This window comes from Eutrigla gurnardus, assembly GCF_963514095.1.
Source record: "Eutrigla gurnardus genome assembly, chromosome: 12".
Lineage (NCBI taxonomy): Eukaryota > Metazoa > Chordata > Actinopteri > Perciformes > Triglidae > Eutrigla > Eutrigla gurnardus.
The window spans coordinates 18754567-18776447 of NC_139926.1; the positions used below are offsets into that span (position 1 = coordinate 18754567).

At 43.1% G+C, this 21881-nt stretch overlaps 1 protein-coding gene across 2 annotated transcripts; it reads right to left on the reverse strand.

Moving 5' to 3' along the window:
* Positions 1-268: 268 nt before the first annotated feature.
* arhgef7a (Rho guanine nucleotide exchange factor (GEF) 7a) lies at positions 269-21679 on the reverse strand. 2 transcript variants are annotated; one of them, XM_084023672.1, is made up of 22 exons: positions 21505-21679; positions 21138-21403; positions 18285-18368; positions 13811-13895; positions 13547-13680; positions 12525-12726; positions 11599-11687; positions 10947-11041; positions 10628-10723; positions 10239-10361; positions 8702-8840; positions 8550-8609; positions 8299-8445; positions 7987-8073; positions 7792-7870; positions 7574-7713; positions 6686-6907; positions 6501-6594; positions 6263-6352; positions 2018-2117; positions 1424-1478; positions 269-1248 (listed from the first exon to the last, which is right to left on the reverse strand). In XM_084023672.1, the coding sequence occupies exons 2-22, from the start codon at positions 21300-21302 to the stop codon at positions 1126-1128; spliced, it is 2409 nt and encodes an 802-aa protein (XP_083879798.1). In that variant the 5' UTR covers positions 21303-21403; positions 21505-21679; the 3' UTR covers positions 269-1125. The 2 variants fall into 2 exon arrangements, with proteins under 2 accessions (XP_083879798.1, XP_083879799.1); XM_084023673.1 differs by lacking the exons at positions 269-1248; positions 1424-1478; positions 2018-2117 and adding an exon at positions 5607-5852 and having other exon boundaries at positions 21505-21675.
* Positions 21680-21881: the final 202 nt, after the last annotated feature.

Sequence of the window (21881 nt, forward strand, 5' to 3'; positions counted from 1 at the left end):
TAATGTCATTTTGGAAGCCAAAAAGGTTTAGAGCGACCATATTAGCTCCGCACGAGCACAATTACAACTAAAAGACATTTTGAAACCAGTTTTTGATACAGAATATTAATATATCTAATTTCTGGTCTGAGGGCCAAGGGCAGTGCCCTGCTTTGGCTGGTTGTTATTGTAGTTTGTGCGTGTTTGTCTTGAGAGACAAAAAGTGCAGTTTCCTTGTTCCTTTGTGGTGTGGGGGATCAGATTTAGCAGCGACTCAAAGACATTCTTTGAAGAATACGTTTATTTCTCCCAAAAAGGACAAAGGCTCATATTTTAGCAGTATTTACATTATACAGTACAACTTCAATATCTGTACAATTCCCTAGAATCCCTAGAAAAGGAAGTCAAAACGCTAAGTGGTCAAACAATGAAGTGGACAAAAAATAAAAATAAAAACACTCAAAGATGAGTTTCCTGTCACAGGCTTCACTTGGGGCTGAAAAACAGGCCAAGCATGTGTCAGGTAAAGACGGAACCAAAAGTCAATTCATAAAAAAAAATTATTAAATAACATGAGAGAGGTTATGCAATGGTACAAGTCTCAACTTCTCCCAAGACCTTTGGGAAGGTTTAAGACACCATTAAAGTACCATAAATGTACCACTGGAACAGCGGACTGTTAAATGATTGTAAACAGAGGGAGACTTCTCTCCACTTGTCATCCAGCCACGCTGAACACTGCCAAAGACACCGGCGGTGGATGCCGAAAGTGACGGACACACTGAGGGTGAAGTGTGGCAGCTCCTCGCCAGCTTGCTTGGCGTTGGAATGTGATGATGGTAGAGGTGGTCGAGCCAGTGCAGCATCATGTCGCAGCGCTTCCCGTCTTTTCACCGAAGGCCCAGTGACAACACTCCTTGTAGAGCAAACACACACACACTCACACACACACCTCAAACAAGCACATATTTGCCGGTCCCCTCACTCACACAACCAACTTTAAATTATGCATGATTGTGTACATTTCTCTCTCTCTGTCTCTCTCTCTCACACACACACACACACACACACACACACACACACACACACACACACACACACACACACACACACACACACACACACTTTCTATGATGCACAAGACCCTCAGAGGTTTGTCTCGTCCCATGTCGGGTCATTCATGCTCTTTAACACCCGCCTCACAACCTTTTCCAGATCCTTCCGTGCCCTCTGCTCCTCCTCCAGTGACCTCTTCATTTTCTTGTTGTCCTGTGAGGCGAAACAAATCATGGTTCAGACTTCTTATGTGCCAAGAGATTGGAAAGCATCAATTTCCCCAAAGAGATCAACACAAATGCATTTAAACATTACTCGTCATCCAACCAGGTAAATTCACCTGAGGGTCCCACATTAGAGAAATCCACCATTCATCATAAACATTCACCTGTTTCAGCTCTTGAACCTCATCCCTCAGGGCGTACACCACATCCACCAGGCTCCTTTAAGGTGATAAACATGTACAGGTCAGTGCAACAAGGCTGGTTATTAAGTCTATCAGTTACTAAACGAGGGCTGTGGATTCCCCCCCCCCCATTTCTTCCCAGCCGATAAAAGGACGAGAGGAACAATTACATCAACCAAAATCTGTTTACTGCACATATGGGAATGTGAGTGTTGTTTTAAGGCACACTTGCAAAGACGTGAGCTCATTCCTTTTGGCTTTTAGAGCAGCGGCCTTTACGATGTACTTGCTTTCTGTCTAACTAGAGTACCACATATATATATATATATTGATCTGTAGCTGAAAATAGTCCTAAAAAATGCATTTACTCCTTTTCGAGTCATGTTTCCAACAACATGCAGTGCCCAGTTGTTTTAGAAAATGTGATACATATGTACATAATACATATGTAATTTATTTTATTGTGTAAGTTTCAGTAGGAACCATTTTGCTTCAGGCATTGTTGGGTTTTGTCTTTGCAATTTGTTAAAACTGTGATCCAGAGCAAAAGTAAAAGAGATTTCTCTCTCATCTTACTTTTCTTCAACAGCACTTTGCCCGTTGCGACTTGGATCCTCCACCAGGATCTTCTTCTCGCCGGGGATGATTACATGCAGCCCCGTTTCCCTTTGTGATCCTGTTTCAACAGCAACAACAAAAGAGTACTCAACAATCGGCACTTTGTGTTTGTCCCACCTTGTAGTAAGACGAGTCGGCACAGAGCGTCTTTATCGGAATGAGTGACAGTCGGCATCGAAGAGCACCAAGCAGAGACCGAAAGTGGTAGCAGCGGTGTGTTAGTCATGCACAGATGAAGAACCAGAGGAAAGTGAAAGGAAGGCTGAGAGGCTGTGGAGAAAAAGATACACGCATCCATTCATTCCTTCACATCTCAGCTCTCTTATCAAACATAATGACATAAGCACCATCTTCACGGCAAACACAAACCATATTTTCTCCCCGCCATTCTCACGAAATTACCGGAATGCCAGCGTCTACCAAATGACAGATTTATTCAAAACTCATAATACAGCGTTTTGGGGACTTGAACACCTCAGCAGAGTAGAACAAACACACCGAAAGGCGCTGTTTCGCAGAGAAGACATGGTCACGTGTGTGAACATACAGCATTAGAGCACACGGAGGACAATGTTGGTCAAAGACAGTTGGTCTCTTTTTATCCTGCCTGTTTGACTTCTTATACCACAGAATACACCCGTCACAAAAGTATAGCACATGATATAAGGACAGTGATATTCTTAGCTCAAATACTCATAGAAGGTAGAATGGATTTTTTTTTCTTGCTCCATGACAACTAGTATTTACAGAAAAGGAGACTATGTGCTCTTATATTTCAAGTCCACTCTGACAGTATTCTGAGATCGAGAGAGAATCTCACATAGAAATGTTCCTGCATTTTCACGGCCTCTTGTTTCTTACTGCTTTTTTGTTGTTGTTGTTGTTTTTTTACCTTCAATGCTTTCAATACACCAAAGGTGAGCATTTATACTACGAATGAGCATTTACTTTACAGTAACACTGAATACTCAAGTCTACCTTTAGGACTATATCATACACACTCTAGGTAGACGACAAAAAGTACAGAATTTAACAGATTCTATCCCCAAACCCCACTGGCCCATTACATGATTGTGCAAAATAATTTAAACACTTCATGTTATAATTTTCAGTGTAAACTTTGATACATAGCAATACAATTGTAAAAAAAAAAATAAAGAAAAAAAAGGAGAGAAAAGAAATGATTCTTCCAGGGATCATTTTGTAAACATTGACATACAGAATAAAATGTAAAAAAAAAAATTGCCTGTATACAAAATAATGAATACAACAAAGGAATCATTACAGAAACAGTAAATAGTACTGTAACATGGACCAATATATTCCATATGTCACCCACATTGCTTGCTGTGAAAGGAGATAGACTCTACTGTAAGTGGATGCCAACCTGTACTTTTATACCAACACTGGAAAAATACTTCTTCATAAAAATAGTCATTGATGCAAGAGATAGCATGGGAATAACTCACAAGCCAGACACCACTCAGGAATGCCTGGCTCATGAGGCCGTAGGATAGGTGCAAGTTGTGTTCTGACACGAGGGATGTGTGTTTTCCCCCCGTTAAGCTAACCTGGCAAATTCTGTCCGTTGACCTACCAAAGTCTGGAAACAGCTGCACCTTAAAGGAATGCTTTGGGAAATAGGCTTGTTTGCTTAGAGTTTAATGACAGGATTGATAACACACGTCAGTACAGTAAATATGAAGCTAGAGCTAGCCGCTTGTTTGGTTAGCTTAGCATAGCTAAGTGTAAAGACTGGAATCAGAGGAGCCTAGCTAGTAATTACTTCTTCTCTGTTCTCTTGGAACATAACAAGAGGACAGAAATAACATTATATTAGATTATTAATAATTTGCTTTCTATCCATGAGTGAGATGAATAAATTAAGATAAAGCTCATGTTTGTATGCTCAGCGTTAGCTTAGCATTAAGACTGGAATGGGGGAAACAGCTAGCCTGGCTAAGTCCAAAGTTTAAAACCCCAAACAACAAGCACCTCTAAAGCTCAGAAATTAACATATTATATCGTGTGTACTTAAGCTAAGTGCCAAGCTAGCCTGCTGCTGGCTTGGGCTTCATTTGGAGAGGACAAATCTGAAAGTGGTATCGATTTTCTCACCTAACTCCCATATAGAAAGCCAATAAGCACATTTCCCAAAATATTGAACTATTCCTTTAACTAGCAGGAGGCATTAAACAAAAAGGCATTTGATTTGTGTTACAGGCCTGTAGCTGTTTGGCTTCAGTTAACAGTTTATTCATGTCAGGCTGGTATGTAATGCCTGGTTTTAATGAATCTTTTTATTTTGTTTGTTAAAACTTAAGATAAATACAACCCTGTAGAACCACCGACAGACAGCAATAGTACTGGATGGAAGATCAGGCTTTAAAGGACGATGCTTAGGAGACTACACAATACAGAAAAATCTCAAAGATGACTTAAAGGGCCAGTTTGCCAAAAATATTGAAATAAAACATTTTCTCATTCAACTCTTGAGATGGTATCTGTGACGCAGGTTACTGACAAAAAGAACACAAAGGAATTTAGTTTGTGGTACTAAAAGGATTGAAAAAAAATAACTTAAATAAGGACGCGTCGGTAAAGCTGTAAACAGTTTTCATAGTGAAAATTTCTTCAATGGAAGTCGTTAAAACTGTTGATTGTGAGATCTTTGGATTCTGGAAAGACGTATTGGTGTGTAAAATGTCATCTTTCAAAGCTGCGAGCACCACAAACAATTTACTTTGTACGAGTGTATCAGAGTTTATATCATATGTTGGCATTTTGGATGAACTGACCCTTTAAATTCACCAGTCTTAGTCCACTAGCTCTTATCCTTTCACAACCCATTACATTAAGCAAAGATTATTTAGTACTTCGTAGCTTTTGGTCATGTGGTATGTTAAATCTAAATCTGCTTGACAACATGAATAAAAGACTCAAAATGAGGAAAACAGCGATGTGATAAATAATTTGGATATTTCATTTGCATGCTGCTGTATCATCAGGCAGCAGGGGCATGTGTGCCTGAACCTGTGCATGTGTGTGTATGGCAACTGTGCTATGTTTGAGCATACATACTCTAGAAACACATACTGGGGAGAAGTAGTACATGATAAATAGAATACACTCGTCGTTCCTGAATTACATCTGAATATCAGACAGGAAAAGCTCAGTCCCCCATCTCTCCCTCCCCTGGTTATCCCCTCACCTATATTCCACTCCAACACCCCTCTGCTCCCTGCTGAGAGTCCGCCACGTTGATGGTCAAACAAGGGGAGTGGTCACATTCAAGATAAATTAACAAGAATTACTAAACGCTTACTGCATGACAACTACACAAAGAGAGGAGGCACATAAAAGGGAAAGTGGCAAAGGCAACAGGGAGATGCTTGACACATCTTAAAACAAATCATCTAAAAAATAAATAAAACGAATAAGTTAACAAAATTAACAAATATATAATAGAAAATAAATAGATAAATTAAAAAAAAAATCTAGTTTCTTTTTCATACATTGAAGATAAAAGAGGTAAGCGCGCTGTACGTTACATTGCAGTACAGCGAGGCAGTACTGTACGTTCTTTAGTTCTGGTGAGAGATGCAGCTCTTGCGCGGCACCGAACCCATCCTGTAACTGTGGGTGGTCCAGACGGAGTCATAGTCAGAGTCCTCCGAGAGGTCAGAGGACAATTCTGGCCGTGACACGCTGCTACGGCGGCCCGGCGAGTCCACGCAGGACCGGTCCACGTCGGCCAGCACGTGGTTGTGCATCAGGTCAGTGCCTTGCCAGGCTGCTCGGGGGGGGGCGGGGCCAAGTTTGGCGGGTGACGTTTGCGAATGTGGAGGGAGGAAAGGGTGGGCGGGGGAAAAAAAGGAGTGGAGGTGCAGAAGGAGGAAGTAGCATAGGCAGCACGCAACAAATGGTAAATCACAACAACAACAAACAAATGAGGGATGCAGGATGGGGGGAAAGTAATAGTACAGTATGAAGAAAACAAAAATGTATGGAAAAAAAGAAGGAAAAAAGTGGAGGAGTGGAGACAGACAGAAGGAGAAGATACTGTTAGAAAGATCAGCTCAGAATACCAGGGTTAAAGAAAGGCACTGAGTAACAGTAACAGCAGTAACAAAGACCAGTCCAGTATGAACCTCTCTTCTTTTGTGCTGGCACATATGGAAGTAAGATTTGGTGTTTTCTTACTGGAGTTGAGAGTCTGCCTGGTTTTGGCGCTGGTGCAGTATGCCTCGATGACTTTTAGGATCTGGGCATCTTCTTCCAGAGCAGCTGTACCTGAGAAACAGAAGGTGAAGATGAAATTATAGATTTACCTGCTTCAGCTCTCTGTAAGAGTGAATAAGATATTTCCCTTCTCCTTCTCCTTTAATATGAAAAACAAAAACAAACTCTGGACATTAACAGTCAAGATTTTTAAACATACTCTTCCTCAAGGCAAATTCCTCCTCAGACTGTTTCCTCTCAGGCTTCCGCTTGGGAAGGAGTTTCTTCACACTCTTAGGACTTTTACTAAGATCCTGTAAAAAAAAAAAGAGAAAAAGATGACACAATTGTATGACGATTAGAAAGTAAACATAAGAACAACAAAAAAAACCTGCGTCCCCTCACCTCCTTGTAGCAGAGGGCTGCAGAGGGTCGTAGAGGGGGTGCAGGCCGCAGGCAGCTCAGGCTCCAGGGTTTGGGGGTGTTGGGTGGTTCCAGTGGGCCCCACATCATGATGCTGTGAGGTGTTCCATGGGAGGAGGGGTGAGGCAGGGTGTGGTAGGTGGGAGCCACCGTCATGCCCCTCCCCTCAGCATGCCGGGACGGGGTGAGAGGGTGGGATGGGAGCTGAGGAACGAAACAAAAGACAAAACTTCTGTAAAATGCTTGATTGACATCCAGTAGATGCAGCAATCTAATCTATGTTTAGTGTGTCCTTTTCAGCGGTAGGCAGAGGTGTTCCTCTAATACAGGAACAGCAAGACAGACTGTTATTAAAATGGGAAATGCAGCGCTTAGTGACCCAGATGTCACATACCCCAGATGTCACATACCCCAGATGTCACATACCCCAGATGTCATATACCCCAGCCACATACTGCATTACCTCCTGGGGGAACCCAAACCTATCCCAGGACAGATGGGCTGTGTGTCTCTCTGACCGGCCTCTGGGTCTTCTATGCCCAAAATACTCCCAGATGAAAGCCTCCTCATGCATGCGACGCCTCCCTGTTTTTACAGTTTCTCTCATTCGCTTTGGTTCAATTCATTCTTAAACGAGAATTATTTTTTTCAAGTTCAAACCAAAAAAAGGTCTGTCGCTCACAACAGATTTACATTTCTCGCTCATTCAACAACTAGCACATGTTTTGAGTACAAAGAGTGTGATCAATTGTCTACAATTTATACTCTTCAGGCTTCCAGAAGCCCTTCACAACTTCAAGATTTATATTAACAGTATTTACACAGCATTGGGTATGTGTGAATGTGGCTATGTAATCATAAAGTCCTGACCGTATGGCAGGGAACAGTGAGTGGTTTGTGGCTGGGTCCTGTGGCTGCAGTGTGTTTGATCTGTCTGCTCAGGTGTTCCACCCAGTCCTGCAGGTCCTGCTGGTTGGTGCACATCACCTGGAGACGGTCAAACATTGTACCTGCAGGGACGGAGACAGTGAATTTGAAGGCATTCGATGTAGATTCATGACAATCTCGCTCATCTGATGTAGCCTTACCGTTCAGCTCAAAGGCATTTTTATGGGCTTCACAGTCTTCTAGTTTGTTCACTGTCATACTGGCCAGGGGTAGTTTTCCCTGCAGAGGTGAAACCATCACATTAGAATCAAGATAAGAGACGTACATATCTCTGAGGTTAAACACTAGAAGGGAAATTCAGGTGAGACTGATCTGAGAAAATGTTTAATATTCACCTGGAATATGAAGCCGCTCATCCTGGGGCTGGCAGACAACATGAGGAGGACGTGAGGGAAGAGCATGAGGTAACGCTCACTCTTCTCCTGAGAGAGAAATGAGAAGGAATGCAAGAACACGATGAGGTGTAATCCAGTATTTGAAGCATTAATTGATCAAGTGACAATACAAATACATTTTTTATAGAATGTAATGTTACATTCACAGCAGTGTGCATGCTATCATTTTAGCCAAGTTTAATGCAGAAGCTATAGTAGTAGCAATTTGTAGCCACATGAAGTGCAGATGGAGGAGGTAAATGGTGCTGGTACCTCTGAGCCAGGACTCTGGACGAGGATCTGGCTCATGTAGAGCACAGAGCCGAGGGTCTTGATGTCGTCCCCCTCCCACAGCCGGATGGACTCGGTGAGAATCTGCAGCTCCAGCTCCTTACGCTTGCGCACCTCCTGGCACTGAGCCTGGCACAACGGGAACAAACACCTGCTCACAGACCTGCTCTTCATTTCATGTCATATCAAGTGTGGTTACATGCTTCATCTGAATGGGGGGTGGGGGATCTTACAGAGAGATTTTTGAAAGATGCCATGCACTTCTGAATGTCTGGCCGGTCAGGATGACTCTCCTGAAAAAAAGAAAGAAAAAAGAAACATGCCGGTTGTTAAAGACACGTTATCGACATAGTGCTCTAGTTTAGACGGATGTTTAGATACACACCTCCATGTGTCTCTCCAGCTCCTTGAGTAAGGTGGGGTATTTGTCCAGTCTCATAAAGGGTTTACTGAGGCCTGTGGTCAGGGTGAGGATCCCCGGACTGACTGATCCCCGCCCTTCCATAAACTCCCCCAACACTTCACTGCAGGAAGACAACATCAATTATTCATTTTACTTCTCATGTGACCTTCACGACCTACAATGACTTTTCAGGCAACCACACAAACGGTAAGCTCACAGGGTTTGAAGCCATCATGTTCAGAGAATTATTTATGTGAACACTTATTGGTGAGAAACACATTCATAAAACTGTTATTCAGCTTGTTTCTATGCACTCGCAGCCTTTGGAATTGTAAACAAATGTATAAAGGCAGCTAGATATCAGTCAAACTATGGTAACATGTGGCAAAAAATACAACAGTGAGAATGCAAAACCGCAAAACTGTCCTGGCAAACAATCAATAATAGAAATAGAAAACAGTTCAACAGCACCACAATTCACATCCTCCACAATGACCATAATGCTGAAACCCTCTCTGCACATTGTAACCTTCAACAACGACAACTATGTTTCATTCTCACACAGCCTTTCAAAGGTATGATTAACAGTAAGAGGTAATAAATACTTAGAATGATAAAAAAAAATACACTATCGAGGCTGGCAGCTCACATTATGACCTCAGTTTCATTAAAGGCGATCATTTTTAAGGATTCTGTCGTTTGTATTGTTATTGAATAAACATTTCCCAAAGGATTGACATGTTTGTAATCCCGAGGAGTTAAAAACAAACAAACAACAACAGCTTACCCCCCCGCCCAAATATCCAAATCCCAAAATACCTAAACAAGGGGGGAATAATTGAATATTTAGGTTCAGAGAAAGCAGGCAGGGTTTAAGAGTAGGGGCTGGAGATAATCCACACCACTGAAACAGAGGCCCAATCCCAATGTCCCCCTTAAGGCCTAAAACCCTGAACCCTCAGAAACTTTACACGTTATTTTGATAGCACAAATACATGTTATTATTATTTTACATTTTCTACTGCCTGATTTTAATGTCTTCCAGCCACTGCCTTACCAGAAGTGAAGTAAATGTAAAATAATCTATTTCCATTTTTTTCTCAACAGCTGAAAAACCATGTGTTTAATATAGCCTTTGTAGTATAGTGTTTTATGTTCCATTTTAAACCGTTAATGTAAATGCTTCTGTGAGCGATAGAGCGGCTTCTCTCAGCTAAAAATCTATGCATGTCAGTTTCTTTCAGCTGTATTCAATGGTGTTCATAATGAAAAGCTGGCTGCACTTTGTGTCTGTAGGGACGAGCGATGATAGCGGAAAGCAGCAACCAGCGGAAAGCAGCGAGCTTCGACTGGAACACAAAGACAGATTCCAACAATACAAACGGTCCCATTTCCCTTTTCAAATGCAAGCTGTTACAAACAGCTCTTTCCCCATGTATGCAACATGAAAACACTCTTCTTCTTCCTTGAATAAAACCAATGTAAAGTAAAACTAAATGTGGTTGATGTGTAAACGTACCTGTGCAAGGTGAGCAAATTAACTGCAGAAGGATGGTTGGAGCAGTAACCGACATAAAGAGCCTTCATCTGCGGCATGAGGTTGAGGAAGAAGCCTCCCACCCTTTGCTGGCTCTCTGGAAGCCTGAAGACAACAAAGATCACACGACATGCTTTGATGAAAGCTCTCATTCACGAGAAAACAGAGCAGAAGTAGATGGAATGTGTATGTGTTCATATTGTATGGCACAGTAGTCCAAAAGTGCTATAAAACATGACAAATTCGCCAGTCTATGGTTTAGGCCGTCATCCCTGTAGTACATGCAGTCCGACACTAGATGTCCTCCTGCTTGTTATGAAACAGCTGCTGCTGTTGCTGCAGTGGTGCTGTGTGTGCAGGGAGGGACTTACTTGGTGCACTCCTCCAGCGATTGGACGAGCATCTGCTGGAAGGTGCTGATCTCCTCAAGGTTTCCGAGAATCAGAGCCACATCTACGCTGCTCAGTCTGCAGGAAAATACAGGATGGGCACGGGTAAAGCAAAATGGTAAACGAAATACATTCAGATTCATATTCAGTGACATGCAAAAAAGAAAGTCAGGTAACAACCCAGATTTATTGTTAGGGAAGTGTATACAATTTTATTGATCCAGGGTTCCTGTTGTACAACAATAACGTGGAAATAACGTGGTTCTGCTTTCATAGAGCTTGATGAGTAAATGGGTCGTACTTGTCAATGCTCTGAAGAGGTCGCAGGTAGTTCGTCAGGAGGCTCTGAAGGTCCTTGGAATATTCTGTCTCTGTTTCTAAAATGTTCTGCAACACCTACAATTGAAACAGAAGAAAACAGATTCAGTTTAGAAGGTTTCCTCATCTAAAGAGTTGTTGGAAAATCAGCTCGGTTCTTTATGACAGTCATTTCTTCTGGGATTACAGTTTCATTGTAGTTTATCTCATGTTTTGAAGCACTCCGCGAGCGTGCAGGAGAAAGACCGAGAGAAAGAGGGAATAAAAATAATGGAAAGGCTGAATTCATTTTGCCTATCATGCAACCGCGATGACAGTTTTACAAACCAAACCTGCTAGCGGCTGCAGTTACATTTTCAAGGGTAGTCACGGAGCATTTCAGAGATCAAAAGAGGAAAGTATGCTAATGTGTTTCTCAGAGAGAGCTGTGGTTGGAGAGGCCAGCGAGATTTTATCCTGGTACTCAATTACCCTGAGAATGTTTAAAGACTAAATAGAAAAGGCAAAGACACAAGCACATCTGAAAACCAGGCATTCAAATGTCCTCAGAAGCAGAAACAGAATCCTTGAATTGCAGCGACAGAGACAACCAATAAAAGGGAAAAGAAGAGTGAACTATTGAATTGCATCCTCACCAGGTTATAGTACGTCTTGCTGATCGCAGAGGTGTCAAAGCCTTTAGGTGGACTCTTCAGAGTGCCAGACTTGGGGGACACTTGTTTGTCTGTGGACAAAGACAAAATACACAAATTAGGATGCATACCTCATGAGCCACTGAGCCTTAAGTAATACATGCATGAACTAATAAATATTGTATAAAAGTGGACCCGGAGGCAGTATTTTGGCCCTCTATCCTCCCGAAAGTAGTCACTATGAATAATGGCGTAATGTATCATGATCATTGCATTTTCCAAAATTATCTGTGGATGAGAGCTCCATAACACGTTGCTTCAGCAGCACGGTTTTGCCCTCTTTTTGTCACATCTCAACATATCCCATGTGCAGTCAGAGCTCTCGATGCTAATACATCATGAACCGTCTCTTGGTTCCAAACACTGCTCAGCACTCATCGTTTTCTTATTCAGATTGCTGTTTTTCAATATTGCTTTTCCTCACATAAACCTTATTATATTCTATATTGTTTACTCTTGCATTCACCAAATATGATCATTAAACCGCTGAATAAATAATGTGACTAAATAAATGTCCGTCAACTAGAGGATCAGACTTTAAGCTGCCAAGCATCAACCTGTTTTACAAGCGAGTAAACGGCAGACCACAGCAGGGCCCCGAGAAGCAACAGATGTGGCGTTGAGGCCAGATGGAAAGGCAACAACAATGGCAACTGTGATGTGGAGTACTGCTTGTTAAAACGTCTGTTTAGAGAATGATTTACTCTTTCAAGCTGTGATCATTCACAGACACATGCAGGGCAGGAATAGTTATTTAAACGTATGTGGCTTGAAGGGGAGATTGAAACAAATATGATATAATGTATTGTGAATCACTACACTGCTGCATTAACTTAGAAATGTATTTCAGATTGAGGTGAGGTACCCACCAGAGCCCTTGACCTCACGGACGTAGTTGCTAGGAAACCACCCGGTCCTGCCATTGAGCATCCCCTCCCACCAGCCGCCCTCCTCCTGCCGAGTCACGCCTATGAGATCACCCTTGTCGAAGGAGAGCTCATCCTCGTTGTTCTGCTGGAAGGTGAATCGCGCCCTCACCAACAGATGCTGTCCACTGTTTTCCGACATGTCCTGATGAAATAGGGGGAAGGGTGTCGCCGAGGAGGAAGGGAGACAAAAGACAAAGTGAGCCGAAACGGACAGAAACAGTCAGGAGATGCGAGGCTGATGAGATGGAGAGAGACGGAAAGCATATAGAGTAGGAAAACAAGCATCAACAAGAGTGTCTGTACAAAGCTTTTGAGGCCTTAGTGGTTGAGACACATACCACACAATTAAACAGTCTTCAGTTCAATTTCCGCTGGGGCCCTTCGTTAAATATCAGATCCCTCTCTTTCCCACCATATTTCCTGTCTGTATTTACACAGTCAGCATGAAAAGCCTCACGTTTTTAACTAAAGTGCCACTTCAGCAAACATCTGCATTATTCTGTGCCAATTTAATTCCACAAAATGTCACACAGTTGTTTCAAATTATCATGCCTTATTGGGCCTCATGTCTGTGTGAACATGTACAGACTTTGTTGAGTTGACATGTCCATGACTTCAACATTAGTTTACCAACTCACGACGCACTCCTCTATCCTTCTACAGGTGCGATCGGATCAAATTCCGCCTGCATGAATAACTGACAACACCTGTGTGGTTGTGACCTTTAACTATATTTTTATTATGGCATATTTCCTCTATCAGTTGGACAACATAACTAGAATATAAAATCCCTCTGACAAAATCTCATCAAAAGCTGTACATGAAAGCCATCACAAAGGTTGTATTATCTGCATGTATTGCATTATATTTGACAGGTGTTAATGTTATTGTGTGAAGCTTTTCAGTGACTCAGGTGCATTTTTTTCCCCCTAGACTGTGCCGTGAGTGAATGATGACCTTACCAGACTGCGGAACTGGTTCTGCAGCAGCTTGGAGGATCGGCCCAGTGAAGCCTGAGAAGACAGCGACTCAAACGACTTGATGCGAAGGGCTGAAGAGTGTCGAGCGCACACCGAGTCGCTGCCCACGCCGATATCTGGACAGAAAGGAGAACATATAAATACACCAGACCTAGTGTCTGCTCCCACGCACTCATTTAAAAAAACAACCCCACACACACACACATCTTGTAGCTCACACACACACATGCAGGTATTTTGACTCACCTGCGGTGACTTTATTCAGGGAAACCAGACTGATCAGCACCTTTGAGAAGTTCAGACCGAGCAGCAGGTCGCTGGCCTCAAACGGCTGTGGGTGAGAGAGCAGGAGAACATGAGCCAGAGATTCTTCTTTAAAGCTAATCGCTAATTCCAGTGCAGTCGGTCCGTGTCGTTACTTGGCCACACTGCCAGCACTGAGCAGTCAATCGATTCACTCTCGTTATCTTTGACAGACGCAGGGGGCGTAACACACGAGCTCAGCAGACAAAAACATATCTGAAAACAAATAATGAATGTATGCGACTGCGAAGTGTTTCCTGTTTTACCTGAAGTCTGATGTACGGTGCTACTTTACATAAAGTTATTCAATAACGATGTAGGCAAAATCAAGATAACAAGATCTCTTATCGATACAAAGTGCAGATGAAAAAACCTGTGACGTCAGTATCCAGACACTGAACACAGAAACAAATTGCATTTTAACACCGAGGGTAAACAAGGGAAAATATCTGTGAAAAAATGTCTTTAAGGGATGAGAATTTATAAAATTATTAACCTGATAAAACAACAGCATCTTACTACTATGCCTTGCTATAGAACTACAGCATGTTTACATGTTACCAGCACTGTTAAATAAGCTATTAAATAAAAATTTACATTAGCTGTGATATAATATTTAAGTACCTTTAACTCAAGAGGTGAAAACCCAAGCGGAGTTAAATGTTTGGACTAGTACGTTTATCACACACACAAACAATGATGTAGATCATACAACCCTAAATAGTGCCTAACTTGAATGTAAATGTTATAGATTTGGACAGCAGCTAGTGCCTTATATCACATTTCACGTGTGAGAACTTCTTTAGTCAAATGGAGAATAAAGTCAGCAGAAATTAGAAATAAACTTCATTTATATTTAAGTAAAGTGTTAATCTGGTATTGAGAAACATACCAATGCATTAATGGCTCTTCTGTTAAAACAATAATAGAATAATGCCAGCCTTCTCCTTTAACTGCAGTAAAAGTGTCAGCACGGCTTGTATCACCATCAGCGTGACCCTAACTACAGCCTCCCGGGTTACTATGAATGAGAGTGATTGTATCTCTGCTGACGACTGTAGTTGTCCTCGCTCTTCCTGTGTAAAGGCTTCATGTGATTGCTTACTCTCGGTTCACTTATACCGAGGCTGAGTGACTCGGAGATATGAGTCTCTTTCATTTTTCGCTCTGATTGCAGATATGTCCTCGGGGAATATGTGGATGATTCTCTTGTGGGAGTATTTGTGTGTGTGTGTGTGTGTGTGTGTGTGTGTCTATACAAGCTACTGAAATACTTGCTGTCCTTGAGGAGCATTCATGTGAAAGCATCCTCTTCCTCCCCCGTCAATTCTTCCACCGAGACTGAAACTATAACAAATATTCAGTATGTGTGCTTAACCTTTCATTCCCCATGATGACTGTAAAAAGGTTGGTTCTTCCTCCATTTTTAAAGGTTCCTTTTTTAACAAATCATCCATTTGGAAAAAAGGGAAACAAAAGTTACCAGTCTTCAAAATGAAACATGATGGATGTCATTAAATCAAACATTCATGCGTGACAGGCTCCGACATGTCCGCTGGGCCTCAGCATCACAGTCAGGTAATGATGCCTCGGAGAAGACGAGAGAGCAACACCCCTCTGTGACTCAGCGAGCTACAACAACACGGAGAACTGCTCCCATGATTGATCAGTCTTGTCTGGATGGACATAAAATAATGGGTTAAAGTGTTGACAGCATCGGCCTCATTTTAGGACAACGATCCTTAACAGACGAGGCAGCCAAGCAGTTTAAAGCCAGACAGTGGGATATTCTTCACTGGCCAAGTAAGTCAGCAGACCCAAAATCCAACTGATCATGTGTTTGAGATCCCAGAGACAAAAAAAACCCACAGACAAGTGAAAAATTCATGTTATAGCTCAACTGTTGTTGGATTTTTAGGAGGTCAATATCGATATTTGAGAATTTACTACATCTGATTTGATGTATCGTCCCGGTCGGTTTATCAGTGCATCCCTGGTGAACATGGCTAAAGTTATTAAAATAAATCAAAGTAACAGCACACACCAGGATACGCTGTATCATGGGGCTGCTCCCTCTTTGTCGGGCCATTTTGATCTTAGTCGATTAAGATTTCTTTCGCCACTTATTTCATCATTTTCAGTTTTTTTCATGCTGGATGACTAATTTCCAAGAAACGTATGAGCACATCTCAGGTAAACAAAGAGAAATCAGATTTAAAGTTGTGCTTTTGTGCGATTCTATGTGTCTTACAGATCAATGAATCAATCAGTCAACAAAATATTAACTAAGAAAGAATTTCTTTTGTTGAAGGCAGCCCTTCTATTTTATTAGATTACATTTAAAACAAAAAGAAGCCAACTAAGCGTTTCACGTGTTGCTTTATCAGATTTGCTTCAGATGCCTCTTGATGCCTTGTGGCTGTAAACACCCTCATATTAAAGATTAAGATTCAGAACTTTGACCCCACGGTCATGCCAACTGGAGCTCAGTCCATTGATCAATCGATCAGTGACAGTTTTAATAATCCTTTTACTATTACAGGAAAATATTGTTACAGGAAATATTCTCTGGCTCCAGCATCTAGAGACGCTACAATTTGCTGTTTTTCCGTATTTCAAATATGATAAATCTGTGGGTTTTGTCCTGCGCTAAGCAACACATTTTAAAAAACATATATTAATGTCCAAATACAGCAGCGTTATCTAGCAATGTCTCCCATCAGCCGAGACAGATGTGCAGATGTAATCTGTGATTATTCAGGGTAGACTCGGGGTACGGTTACTATTCCAGAGGGACCTGTGGGTTCATGGGAACTCTAATGATCACTTCCTGTGGTCAAAGGCATTAGGGGTTAAGGGTCAGTAACAGCAGCTGCCTGAGTGTGAGACACGGTCTTGAGTGTCTAATCTGCATGAGGTATCCAAATTAGATCTAAAAGAGATCATTCTGGTTGAAATATCCGCGCTAGATGTGCAAACAAGAGCAAGGATAGCGCTTGCTGACGTTCAGCCAAACACCCAGCTTAACTCCGTTATAAAGAGGTCGGTCAGGACTGCGAAAGCGCAGCGTCTATCTGTCCCGTCTTTCTCGTGTTTAGAGGCCACTGCTCTAATCTGCTGCAGCAGCTACCTGGGGTCAGAGCCAGCAGTGCTCTGGACTCTGGAGAAGATCCATCTTTGCTCCACAGATGGCGAGCGGGAGGACTGCCATGTCCCCCAAACTACTGTAATCCAGCTCTGTCCAGCTCCACCAAAAGACAAGTCACATGTATTTTGAACACACTCTTGCACGCAAAGAGCCATTATGTAAAAAGGGGGGAAAAGGGGGAAATGGTGATGGCCTCGAGCACAGCGTTACAAGTGAAGGCACAAGTCAGCACGACATAATGAGTGTTTACAGTGGAGAATTTGACTATTTTCTACCAATAAAACACCACCAGAACCAAAACAAAACAAACGGAGGCCTTTCCAATAAAATAACAACATGTCTTTTTCTCCCCTGCCATTTCAGCTGTCTGTAAACTAAAAGGCATTCACACGCTTTATATGACATCGCTGTGTCTCACCCCCGATCTCCACCTCTCAGACTCAGTAGGCAGAAGCAACGCTGAGGAACACAGAGTTGTATTGTCAAATACAACTCAGTGGTTCAATGAACCCTCTATGCACTGGCCAACACACAGCCTTAAATAGCACGCTGTCCTCCATTTGCTTAAGATTAAGCTGGTATTCACACCAGCCATAACTACTAAATACCCATTTCTACTGCTCTGCAAGGGTGAGGCACTTCATCTGTTTAGACTTTCCACCTTATAATAACACAGACTGTAATCACCATGTTAGAACAAGCCTCACTTGCATAACCATCAACCAACCGTCATATTGCTCATAGCTACAGCAATTTGTTCTCGGTTATATATATATATATATTGTATATAGTATATATAGTATACGAGGGCTCGTGGTGACAATAACGTAGTATATATAGTATACGAGGGCTCGTGGTGACAATAACGCCACGCACGAGCCCCGAGGACAAAGCTTTTTATTAATTAGAAAGCGTAAACATTACCCAGACGCTGGAACTAACGTGATCGGGCTACAATGTAACAGTTTCATCAAACGGAGTTAGCCGATGTTGCCACAATGTTGCAAATGTATCGCCACCGAACAGCCAAGCGAATCTTTCTCTCTCTCTCAGCCGGCCGACGGGTGATTGTTCTCGGCTTGTGGTTCACTCCTCCTCCCTCTCTGTCAGAGGCTCCATGAACCCATTGTCCGTGTTGCATCGGTGTCTCTCCTCTCTAACACGCACTTCCAACCGGCACCGTGTCGGTGTTATAATATGCTGTAAACACGAGATGAGCCCAGGAGGGTTGGTGGTGGTGGTGTGTGTGTGTGGTGGGGGTTTACTTACCTCGACGCGGAACGACGTGCAGCCCTTGAGAAACTCCTTTATGTTGCTCAGGCACTCGCCGTCGTTCTTCGGCTCTTGGTAAATCTGGTAAAAAAAAAAAAAGACGGAAACGCTGGTTTAGAAAAGAGACGAGCTTCCAGGTCGCCTCCGCGGATCCCTGCTCCTTTTCCTCACGCTGCGGTTTTCTGTGAGTTCGTCGGCCCTAAAAACGTAGCTTTCTGTCTCTCGACACGCATTCTACAACGTGTGCGCGTTTCTCAGCGGGGCCGGTCTGACGCTCCGTGCGGGGAGGCTGCTGGACGCTGATCCCGGACCCGCAGCGGGGAACGTAGGAGGCTGTGGTGGGCTGTCGGTGTCGAGGGAAATGACGTTGACAAATAGGGATCCCCACTGATGTCGGTGTGGCCTATAGGGTGCAATGTTTTTTTTTTTTAACAACACACCACTGAGGTGAAGAAGAAGGCTGAAACGGTGTAAACGACCCTCTGAATTACATTGTAACCAATGCATTTAGTTTTAGGTTGGTGTATTTATACATGCAATGTACATTTACTTACTGTACTTAAGTACAATTGAGTATTTAAAATGTTCTGCTACTTCATACATTTCCTGCAAATACTCCACTATTTTATCTAATAACGTACAGGTTGCAGATTCAGATTAGGCTAATCACACTAAAACATAATCACCCTATTATGTAATGTCACAGATTTAGATGATCCCCTTTGGAAATGCAGATAGTCAATAAAGTAGTTGAAATTAGCTCCACCTTTACCACAAATCGATCAGAACATTATCGAGGCTACACATTTAGCATTTTATCTAATTTTCAGTTTTTCTTGCATTTCCCGATGTGTTTACTTCTTGCTAATGTGAAGTGCTTGTTGTCTGACTGTGTCCAGGGCACAGATTCATCCAGGAAGTGTCATTGATTGATATGGACTAGAGCAATCAATGTTTCATTAAAAACAAAAGGACATCCGGTAGTTAGAAATGAAGAACGCCGGTGGAATTGAGGTCCACAATCCTCACATCACGGCCTTTTATCGGTCCATGAAAATGTAACTGTGAGGAATCTAAAAAGTGAAGAAGAGATGCAAGTGATGAAGTCAAAGAGACCTAATTGTGAAGAAAGATGACCCAGTATCATCTCTGGTCTAGTGTCTAACCTGATAGCTACTGACATTTGACCCAGCTGTGGCCCCGCATCCCTCACATTCTCCTGGGTCACATACAGTGCTGCTAACTACACGAGGTCCACATCTGGGCCCAGACAGCGGCACAGTTTGACCAGCCAATTACCCACAAGCCTGGTGATTTTGGATAATTCGCATTAGAAGCAACGGATACATCAGCCAATGTCAGCTCATCCGCGATACCTCATATGAGTGTATATATTGGCTGATATAAGTAACAAGAAGTGTCAGATATGCCAAAGAGATATGTTTGAGGTTAACTAATGCATAGTTTGTCCACCAGATGGCACCGATACGTTTATTTTTTTGATCTATAGACGTTCTTCTCAGGACATATATTAGTCACAATTGTTTTATAAGCAAATTAATTGGATCCTTTTACAAAATGATACACATTAAAGTAGAATACCATCTAATATATCACTATTGTTTTTTGTTTTGTTTATTTAACTCTCAAATAACGACATCAACCTCAAACATCCAGCCTGTCTGACTGGTGTTATTACTATAAGCAGCACACTTTGTTGATATGTTCGATTGCGGTTATGCCTCATTAGACAGAGACATTTTTTTCCACCATTGTCTTTCCATTAACTTGAGAGTTACAGAAAGCTATCTTCTCTGACCAGATACCAATGTTTGCTCTTTTATACCATTTGGATTAATTTATCACATGAATAATCCATTTGATGACACCAAACGTGTTGTTGGCGGCAATACAGAGGCATTTTAATCCATAAGGGTTTTCCAAGTCATGGGAAAAATCAGTTTACATGACTGCAGATTGTAGATCAGCAATATATTGGCCAATTCTGCCACACAAATTTGGATTGAGTCTATGTCCCAGGAGGAACATGTTTGCAATTTAACTCGATTTTTCCTCATTTTCCTCGTGTGTTGAGCCTCTTGGGAGAAAACATTGCCTTCTTTGGGTAGCTCACTCTATATACATTAACAACACACACTGCTCTGTTTCTTTAAATGGAGACAGGGTCCATCTCTCTCTCTCTCTCTCTCTCTCTCTCCCTCTCCCTCTCTCTCTGCGTCTGTGCGCCTTTGCAGTCAATGGCGGCCCCGCTCTTATTATTGCTGTGGTCAGTGTACAGATCAACTGTAGTCATCCTTGGCTGAACATATGAAAATACAGTGACACACACGCCACATCGACCCCGGATTAAAGGGGAATTAAAACGAGGAGGGTGGTGTGGGGGGGCTTCACACGATGAGGCATGTTCAACGAGGCCTTCATCATTGAGATCCAATCGCTCCCGATACATTTGATCGATCATTTTTGTATGTTTTTCCCGAGACGTTGGAGCGGATCAGCAGGCGGCCTTTCTCTACACACACACACACACGCTGACACATACGCGTTGTGTTACAGCCACACACACACACACACACACACACACAGCACGCCGCTGTTTTTCCTCGCAGACAATAACCCGGGCTGCCGTGACCTACAAAAGAAATCGCGTCATGGACCAGTGGGCAGAAAGAGAAGCCAGACAACAGACCCCGCGTCGGTTTCACGGATCCGGGCGGCACACAGACGCGCCGACGGGGCGGGCGGTTGGTTATGCGGAGGGGAGGAGGTGGAGGGCGAGAGTGGGGTGGAGGTGGGGGGGTGTAGTAGCCTACATTATATTGCCCTTACTTTCTCCGTGGAGCCCGGGCTGAGCCGCTCCAGCAGCCTGCACAACACCACCCCATCCTTCAGCGAGGTCTGCAGGAACGCCTCGGGGTCCGAGATGGTCTTCTTCGGCGACTCCAGCACCCCGAGCGTGATCAGCCACGTAACCGTCTGTTCCGCCGAATTCATGTCCAGTCACGGCGGCGGCGGATCCTCGTCGACAAAGCGGCTGTGTGGTGGGTTTTTTTCGGGGTATCCGGATCAGCTTACCGCCCCGGTTACGCTGTCATCTGTGCGTTAGGAGAACAGAAACACGATCAATCCGACAACAACAATACGATGCGTGAGGTGTCTTTATGGGAGGGAGGGAGAGGGAGGGGAGAGTGTCTACCTCGGGTGGATGCAGATGACGGCTGGCTGGTGGAAATTGAGCAGGTCTGGTTTCCTCCTTTCAATGCCGTGTTTCCCCCCCTCTAACCTGGCAAGCTGTCAATTGCGGTTCGTTGTGATGCGCCGAGGCAGTGGGCTGCATACATGCGCATCGCAGCCGCCAGCCACCCTCATCCATTGGATGACATCACACAAGAGGGACAAGCCAGTCCAAGCAGTTGTCGGTGCACCTCGGCGTTGACATGAATAGGCTTTTCTCTGCTGGCTTTGCATATCCTGCCCTTTTATCCGTTATTGTAACCGCGCCGCAGGCTGATCTGCTGTTATCGCTGAAAGCCCTGGTGTGTGTTTTTTTAAAGAGTTAGAAGTCAAGTGTAC